Source organism: Macadamia integrifolia, unplaced genomic scaffold, assembly GCF_013358625.1.
Source record: "Macadamia integrifolia cultivar HAES 741 unplaced genomic scaffold, SCU_Mint_v3 scaffold2624, whole genome shotgun sequence".
Taxonomy (NCBI): domain Eukaryota; kingdom Viridiplantae; phylum Streptophyta; class Magnoliopsida; order Proteales; family Proteaceae; genus Macadamia; species Macadamia integrifolia.
In genome coordinates this window covers 45,907-55,590 of record NW_024868841.1, presented here as the reverse complement: position 1 = coordinate 55,590, position 9,684 = coordinate 45,907, and the positions used below count along the sequence as shown (strand labels likewise).

General features: G+C 35.1%; 1 protein-coding gene across 1 annotated transcript; it reads left to right on the top strand.

Moving 5' to 3' along the window:
* Positions 1–5,561: 5,561 nt before the first annotated feature.
* LOC122066893 (meiosis-specific protein ASY1-like) lies at positions 5,562–9,140 on the top strand. Its single transcript, XM_042630725.1, has 6 exons — positions 5,562–5,660; positions 5,756–5,863; positions 5,987–6,137; positions 6,239–6,410; positions 7,315–7,397; positions 9,073–9,140. The coding sequence occupies exons 1-6, from the start codon at positions 5,589–5,591 to the stop codon at positions 9,138–9,140; spliced, it is 654 nt and encodes a 217-aa protein (XP_042486659.1). The 5' UTR covers positions 5,562–5,588.
* The last annotated feature ends 544 nt before the right edge of the window (positions 9,141–9,684 follow it).

Sequence of the window (9,684 nt, the reverse complement as noted above, 5' to 3'; positions counted from 1 at the left end):
AGGGTATGCAAGAGTTGTTTCCTCACTCTTTTATGAAATATTTTCTATCACTCTTAATATTACTCTTTATTTTATTCCTTTAAAAAAATTAATCACCTTATTTGTCTCAATATCAATTTTGTGGTTCAATAACTTATTTGTCTTGCTTGCCTCTCCTTTGGAACCGGTGACTTGAAACCCCCCCTAACGACACTCTGGTTCTCTCCCTTACTCACTCTGTGGCTTAATTTTCTTTTATTTTTCCTGGTGTATTACCTAACTTCAATTGTTTATAGATGCACTAGAACTACTTTCTACTTGTGGATTTTTTGTTCAAAATCATAGGAGAGGCCTCCATTGATTTATAGGATTTATTCTCTTTTTACGTATAATTAGGGTTTTGTTATAAAATCTTTCCTCTTTCTCTACCTACCCGTTATGGGTTTGTGATCCACCCTTACATTCCATCCTACCTGTGGCTGTGAACACCATCTTATGGTGGTGATTTTAAAGTTTTTAATTTAGATTCGAACTTAACTTTTAGTATCTATTTATTCTAATTTGCAGTTTTTTGTTTTTTCACAGATTGGGTTTGCAACTTGACCTTTAGAACAAGGATCAAGAAATATTTTTAGAGTCGTTGTTGAGTGTAGAGAAATGATGGGTTCATGGCCAACGTAGTGTAAAGAAAGGATCAAATGCTTTAGAAATATGGTCATTGAGTGCAGATATCAATTTTTCCTAATATTTTGGTGATTGTTTAATTACTTCATCTCTTCTCACATGCTCACGTGGGCGTTTTTATATGGATTTTTGTGAATTAAACAATAAGATGTATGCAAGAAACTCTCTTTGTTTTTATTTGTACATAATCTTGATTGTTTTAGGGATGTTAAAAACTAAAAACCATTGTCCAGGCTCCAAAATAATACTATTTTCTTAATAATTTGAAAATTTTGGATTGGAATTTAATCTATTTTTGTAGCTGATGTGATTATGTTTTATGGGGAATTCTCAGTATTGGACTCCAACTATTTATCTCAGATTAGATAGAGGGTATTAGATGTTAGTCTAATTATTATTTTTTGTTCGTTCAGGTTCAGCATACATTTTTGTACTTTCCCAAGTTGTTGACTTGAGAATATTTGGTGGACATTCAGAAGTTTCGGCATGGTAAGTTGTCTTTATTTTTGGATACATCTATAGATACTACTATAGGTTCTCAATGATTTTTGTTATTTTTGAACTATTATGACTTCATCTACTTTCTTGATGTAATTTATCTAAACTTCTTTTAAATGCTTCTTCACTAATGCAAAATTGAGGCAATTATCTTTACTATGGTTTGTGTATATCTTTATTATGATTTTTTCATCTCTTTATATTATTTTTTGCCCTTAAATTTTAAGGTGTTAATATACTCACATCCTCTACCATAAATACATCCCCTACATCTCCCTTCATTTTATCTTATGCCCCTTGTTATCTTTATCTTTCTATCTACACACATATCACATCTCCCTCAAAACAAAGACATAAACTTGTGACTATATAACTAAGTAGTCGGCCAATTTTGGATGTATGTCAAAATAATATTTTATTTTCATATATTTATTTATTCTTTAATGCTTTATTTATCTTTATGTTTTTCACATTCAGTTACCCTTTCTTGTAGCAATTCTCCTTCTCTCTCTCTCTCTCTCTCTCAATGTAAGACAACACATATAGCTTTGATTTATTTGTAGTAATTTTTTACCCCACATGCATATGCACGTATATTTTTACTAGTATATATATATATATATACATCAAAGATCTATGAAAGATTAGATATCTCTAGATAAAAAAAAAAGAGTGGATAGGCTCTGTTTCATCTTCGTCATTCCTTAGCAAAATGAAAGTCCAATCCTAATCACAACTACTAAAAAAAAAAATAGAAAGTAGCGCAAGGAAATTTATTTTCTAATAAGAATGTTTAAATTTGTCTTATTAAAAGAAAATGGTATGTTTAATTGGATTATTGAAAACTGGGCTTAGTGGTAGTCATGTGGACATAGTGGTCCTTTTGTAGATATCATACCTTAATTTTCTTTTTTTTTTCAAGTAAATCTTAAATGAGTATTTTATAGTCCCCGAAAAATCAGGGACTGTAGAAACACGCCCCTGCCCCCAAAAATCAAAGGGCTGTTATTTACCAGAAAAAATCAAAGGGTTGTTCTTCTCTAAGATGAGGTTGTACTCAGCCTTGTCTTAGAAACTTGTCTTACAAACCTTTTTTTTATTATTTATTTTTATCTATAAAAGATAAGATATCTCTAAAAAAAAGTAGTTAGGTTTCATTTCATCTTCGTCGTTGCTATCAATAAAATGAAAACCCAACCCTAATGTCAACGAGCAAATTTTTTTTATAAAAAATAAAAATAAAATAAATATTAGTGCAAGAAAATTTATTTTCTAATAAGAATGTTTAATTTGTCTTAGTAAAAGAATGCTATGTGTGATTGGATTATTAGATACTTCACTTAGTGTTAGTCATGTAGATTTGGGTGGTCCTTTTGGAGATATCATACCTTAATTTTTTTTTTTTCAGATAAATCTTAAATGAGTATTCAGAGTCTTGCCTACTTGTTGTTTGATTGGTTTATATAATTAGCTTGGTTGACCCACCAACCCAAATGTAATGACTTGCGAGTTACCTTCCCATTTGGATATCTTCTCCATTGGTTAACAATGGAATTCGCCCTTGACGGAATGTCTTATACAGTTGAGTGGTCCAAGTTTTCCACTCCTTGACCCATTCAAATAATCTTTTAAACCAAATATGTATCAGTTTGGTGTGGATGATAAGACCTTTTCGATTGCCGATAATGTAGGGTGCAATTTGTCATCATCAAAATTTTGTTCTCCAATGCTAAGTCAAGACTCAAGAGTGCGATTTTGAACAGTTCAAGAGGATAAGTGATTTTACTTGATCATGGTGGTTCTAATGCCTATAAGAAATAACAAACATGGATGCTCAAAATCAAACTTCCAACGCTCAGCTTGATTTGTGGTACCCTGAAGGAGTTGTGATTCCTCAGATTTAGTGATCGGATTCGTTATGATGTGGGTTTTTTTTTTTTCGTTAAAGATCAGAAATTTTATTGAAGAAAGAGAAAAGAATACATCTCAAAAATAAAATTTATAATCCCCCACATTCGGCATGGTCATCAGCAGGGGAGAACAGATTGAAAAAAATTAAACATTAAATAAACCGAAACCTGAGTTCAAATAGATACTACTTGGAGTTGTATTTTTATAAGAATAAGCAAGATGGAACTGTGGAACTCGAATCTTGGTTCCTCCCCTGCTTTTCTTATGACGATTGAAGGGAATGAGCTTCTTTGAGTCGCCATCTAAGATTGAGAGCCTAAAATTCTATTGACGAGCCCAATTGCCAACTAATGGGTCAAGTTCAGATTTTAAATTCATATATGGTCTTTACCAGAGGTACAGGTTTGCATCAGGTTATGAGGGAGAAAATGTGTTAGGCACTGACCCCATCTGAAAAAACTGGTATTTATACCAAATATACTTAGATTTTGAATATCTTCCACAAAATTAACAGTCCTAGACCTACATGTATTGCTACATTTGATTGACTATGCTCGCATGCTAAAAATATAAAATGTGAAAGATAATTAATATACTATTCAATCCTGACATGTTAATGAATTCTATATTATGCCAATTAAAGTTAGGGAGTTTACCAGTGTTGGGTCTCTGAATAATGCATAAAAGGGAGAGACCCCTCTGCATCAGATGCAAGCTTTTGATGAATTCCCTAACACAGGAGAAAGGGTTTCCCTTTCGCCTTCCTCTCATTTTTTTTTAGAGGAATCAGAATTTTGGGACATCGATGGAATTTCTTGAATTTTGGCAGTTTCTAGGAATTTTGTGCAGGTTTGGAACTTCATGGGCTGCTCTGGGGATTCCTATGGAAATTCTAAAGTTTCTAAGATTTTGAAATTTTTGGGATTTTATTGGATTTTTAGGTATTTGTGGAATTTCCTTAGAATTATTAGGTTCCTGCAAAAATTTGGGGATTTCCACAGAACTTCAAATCTTTTTGAAATTTCTAGAAAAATGGAATTTTATGGAAATTTGTCTGAATTTCTATGAATTATCTTCTAGGTCATTCTCGTATCATTGACCTCTACTCAACTAGAAATGTCAACCATCAATACATCAACAGCAAACTTCATGGATTCAAGAGTTGGGTAGGCTAGAAGGTACAAGTTCCCCAAAATACGAATCATCTTTGAGATAAAGAGTACAAACTTTATCCATCCTCGCTCATAATTTATCATAATTATTTGTCTATAAACTATCCTTTTTTGGCCGAGCTTAATTAGTAGCCGAAGGGAGAAGAAAGGTCACTATATTTTGTTGGTCAGAGCATATTTTGTTGACATTCTACCCAGGAATGATAGAAGTGCAATCCAAAAATTGAGCAATAAACCAAGATAGTAAAATCGATCAAAACAAGACAATAATATGAAGGAATATCCAATTGACTGATTTTGGTGTATTCTACCACTAAATTGGATCATACGCAAATGTCTCAGATGTAGCTAGAGAATGGTGAGGTTGCAAGCACGATGGAATGTGAGTCCACTCATCGATACTTCTGACCGGGAAACATACTTGGGATTTTGAAATACAAGTACCATTAAGGAACAAAATGTGCTCCACTATGGCAGTGCTTCCTGACAGAAGTGCAACTAGGTACAAGGTGGTACAAGGTGTGATCCGTGGGGAAAATAAAGTGAATATAAATACAAGAAGGTGCGAAGAGTTAAATAAAGGGTAATTTACAATGCCACCCCTTGGAGAATGCCAATATTAGAGGGACACCCCCTCTCTTTCACCAAATTGGACTCGGACCCCCTACCGTCAGTCAACGTTAAGGAATATACCTTTTATATTGATATCAACAACTATATTTTATTTTAAATACCAATATACCCTTATTAAATTGAAGTACCTAAAATACCCATTCCAAGACCTAATTTCCATTTCTCCCAAATCGTTATTTTTGGATGATCGGCGATCGTACAGAGCAGCGGTAGCGGCATCGGCGATGGACAGCATGGAGCCTCAACACTTCGATTTGTAGGAGTGAATAGGAATTGGCTGAGAGCCTGAGATTCACAGAACTACCGTTTGCGACTACCCAACCCAAAAAGAATCCGATCATCATCTTCTTCTCCAGAGAAGAAATAATCGTCTAAGGTTCCAACATAGCTGAGTTGAAGGAAAGGGTGGCGGCGGCGTCGATTCACGGCAACTTGAGATTTAAAACCTTCCGATGATCTGACATTCTTGCCTGCAAGATCGAGGCAAGATAAAAGGGCTTTCAGAGATAACCTTGGTTTTGTTGTCCAAGGAAATTCATTTTTGTTACAAATTACACCTGGGTAGCACTTTTGCCCTTTCTGTATCGGTACTGAAGGAAATTCACGGTTTGCAAGTTTTGACTGAAGGTTATTGGAGAAGGGTTCCACAGTAATCTCCTGCTGGTTGTAGGAAAATAAGTCTAAACTTCCCTTGACTGCTTTTCAGAAATCATGGACAAACTCGTAAAAGAAGGTGTTCTATCAAGGGCCGGAAGGGACAATTTCACCATTAATAAGCTAAAGGTTTGTTAACTCAATTTCCAGGAATAGTTATATCAACGTTCTATCCTCATTCCTCTCCTCATATTTCATCACTTCATTAACAACACTGATTTCAGAATCTCGACTCTGAGTTTGCTGCCGTTAAAGAAGAAAAGGAGGCTCAAGAAATTCCACTTGGTGATGATGTTCCCAAGAGTAGCAAAGATGACTACATGTACATGAAGGTGAACTTTCAGTCTCCCAACTCTCCACTTTTCCCTGGCTTCCACCCCGGGGAACCCTTTTTAACTTCTCTAATTTTTCCCTTCCCACGCTTGTTTACTTTGAGGGTTCCAATTTGATTGCAGGCTTTGTATCATGCTCTGCCGATGGAATATATTACAGTACCGAAGCTTCAGAGCAAGCTGGAAGGAGAAGCTAACCAAGCTACAGTGAAAAAGCTGATCGAAAAAATGGCGCAGGAGGGATTTGTTGAAGGCACAGGCAACCGAAGACTAGGTGAAATGCTCTGAAATTGCGCTGGTTTTGGAAATGTCCACAGAAACTGTTCTTTGCAGAAGGGCTAAAAGACTCTTTCGTCATTACATGCTTTGTTGCAGGGAAGCGTGTCATCCACTCGGAGACGACCAATAGGAAGCTACAGGAGATCAAAAATGCGATAACCTTGGTTTTGTTGTCCAAAGATAAGGAGGGGTATTTTTGGGATAATGAAAAATGTCTAATTTATCAGTTTTTACTCATGAGGGAAAAAACGTCATTTCAAAGCATCATGTAACGTTGACTGACGGTAAGGGGTCCGAGTCTAATTTGGTGAAAGAGAGGGGGTGTCCCTCTAATATTAGCATTCTCCAGGGGGTGGCATTGTAAATTACCCTTAAATAAATGAACACAATTGTATTCAGTTTTTTTTTTTTGGTAACAATTGTATTCAATTGGAGAGTTAAATATATAAACATAATCATGATAGGGCGGATGATTTCTTTAAATGGCGGAAAAGGAAAACTAGACTGGTCAACATCAAAGAGGCTTAGACGGTAGGGTTCGTGCTCATCACTTCTAATATATGGTGGGAAAGACATAATAGACATTATGAAGTTAAGAAGAAAACAAGCTTGCAAATTTTTGAGATGGTGAAGAGGGAGATCCAAGTTTGCAGTTTGGAGACTACGGGAATGATTAAATCAGCGGAAGACATTACTTGTTGTAGAAAACTAAATTTGAAAATAGAAAGCTATCACCCTTACTCGATGTTATGGACTATCTCCTATTATTTCCACGAGATAAATGCAGTGGCAGATAGGCTAGCGAAGCATACCACTGCCACAAGAAGTTCAAATACCTGGGATGTAGCTCCAGCTTTTATTTTTTCTGATCTTGAATGGGATGGCCAGCATAGGCATCGATTCAGGTTTATGTAACGCTTCTTCTAATTGCTTTGATTTTCTGTTTTGCCGATGGCCATGCCGAAGGTGGAGTATGATCTCAAAGGGCTTATTTTTGTAAACTATCATTTTTCTGATTCTAATATATCAAAAATTGCCCTTACTCGATGTTGGTGGTGCATTGGTGCATACCATATGCTAAACATAGATGGTAACATCAATGGGGATCCTTGTTGTGCAATGGTTGGGGGGATTTTTAGAAATAGTGATGGTCTGGTGTTATTCTCCTTTAGCATATTCATTGGGATTACATCGATCTATGAAGCGAAATTTGAAACTGTAGTTGAAGGGATTATAAATGCCAAAGAGTTAAAAGGTACCTGCACTACGGGTTGAATCAAATTCTACGACAGTCGTATCAGTGGTTCATTCCAATAATATTCCGTGGTTCCTAAGTGGATATATATTCAGTCTTTTCTCAAATCCATACCATGGAAAATTACTCAATGCTTTAGAGAGGCAAACTTAGTTGTTGATTATTTAGCAAAGAAAGCTTCAAAACGGGTATCTCAGAGACCAGGATCGATTTTCCGATAAATATTTTAGAAGAGATAACAGCTGATGCGATGAATAGACCTCAATACCGTTTCCATTAGTGACTGAGGGGTCTTGAAGGTGAAAGGTTCTCCTTGTCCTAGTGATTCAGATAGGTCTTTCTTTTCTGTTTGTTTCTTTGATATTTTATTTTATTTTATTTTTTCTATTTTCTGCTTTTAACTTTTTGATGTAATCAAGTTTGATCTTCGAGGGAAAAAAATGAAGGGGGAACCCAAGTGCAAAAAAGGTACAAAGTTTTTGATCGATTGGCCTAAGTACTTCTTGGTAACATAAGTGTTACAGGGTGCCAAGTGTGCTCTTATAGGAAAAATAAAGTGTACGCATATGCGAACAAGGTTCAACGTGTGATCCATTGGGGAATTAAAAAAATAAAAAATAATAAAATAATAAAAAAATTGTGTACCTACGATTGGCATCTTGCTGGGGACTTGGCACTTACTTCTAAGAACCCAGCACTTTTTAGTCCAAATTGCGGAAAACTGTAAAAACAATGACTTCCTGAATCCCAAATTGCCAAAACTATAGAAACAAAGACTCCCTAAATTTCTTGGTCCAAATTATGGAAAACTACGAAAACGACGACTGTTTGACTCGTCTCAACATTTCCTTGAGAACTTGGCACTTTTTTTGGGCTAAAATTGCGGATGACATCACCTAAATCAAACATGGGTGAAATTAACTTTAATAATTAATTTTTCAAACATTTTGAATGTTGACACATAACTAGCCAATTTTGAAAAAGCGTTATCAGCGAAATTGGGAAAACTTGTTGGAATATGACATCTTCATATTCACATTTGAGTAACAATTGAGCTCTAAATAACTTATGATAAAGTGTGTGCATGAATCTACAGACTGGCATTGTGCACTTTTTTTTTCCCTTATAAATTTAATCACTTTTTTTACAAGGACAAATAACATTCTTAAATGGAAAGAGACAACATAGTTGTTTTATTTATTTATTTTTATTTATTTATTTATTATTATGAGAAGGGAGGTTTAACAGTTGTTGTGTTCTTCTTCATTTTGCATTCAAAATCCACACCATTTGAATCTAATAGCTATTGTATGCTGGGTTTAGAAATAAATATCAATTTTACACAAAAGGAGATGACTTCGATGCCAACAGTAGGAAATAATTTTTCTTACAATAATATACCATTTAACGCATCTCATTATAGGTCAATGTTACAAGCTTTTATTTATTTATTTATTTTTCTACTTTTATTAAAAGATCATAATAAATGATAAAGAAAATAAAAGATAGGATTTACGTCTAGGCATACTTAGAAAATAACAATCAAAAGTGAAGGAAACCCTACCTTAGCACAGAGTAACATCAGTTTTACTTAGCTTGGAGTTCAGCTATGGGAGTGATATTTAGTCTTAATAACCCATAAATTACATTCAATTTTGTCTGAACTTGAATGCAGCTAAATGGGTTGCCGCGAATAGGAATTGCAAGAATGGGAACCAAGTGGGACTGAATGAGAAAAAGTAAAATATTGAAGAGGAGTGGTTATGGGCTCATGCTGATGGACTTGAGGAATAGAACGAGAGGAGGAAGCGAGCTCTAGCTAGGGATGGCAGAAGAAGAAATAGATTCCGAAGAAACTGCTCATGTCTCCCATATAAAGTGAGAGACAGGAAAGATTGTAACCCTCTCCACCAGAACATATATATATAGATATATATATCCCTATTATTCAATATCTACATGAAAAACCCCATTGAACCTTAGGGAACTGACTATGGAATTCTGGGGCCTACATCGGAATGATGTGGCGAATCAAATCCTATCAATGTGGGCACAGGTGCTCTCATATTGACCAATGATTGGATAAGGAAGAATCCAATCACCATTGTTTCAGATTTAAAATGTAACTGCAAGCGTATGGATCAGTGTAGCTACGGGTCGTACACAGGGAGAGCAGTCACTTTATTTTTTCTTTCTTTTAATAATGCGAAAGTGAACTGATTAATGGTTGTGATCTAATTCTAATTACCGTCCTAAAAATAATGTCCTAACCATTCGTCATCTAAGA

Excerpts from the sequence above, each read along its gene's own strand:
- LOC122066893 (XM_042630725.1), top strand. The coding sequence starts at position 5,589 with ATGGACAAACTCGTAAAAGAAGGTGTTCTATCAAGGGCCGGAAGGGAC. Across the intron at positions 5,661-5,755 it reads TCACCATTAATAAGCTAAAG|AATCTCGACTCTGAGTTTGC; the intron begins GTTTGTTAACTC and ends CACTGATTTCAG. Across the intron at positions 6,138-6,238 it reads CACAGGCAACCGAAGACTAG|GGAAGCGTGTCATCCACTCG; the intron begins GTGAAATGCTCT and ends GCTTTGTTGCAG.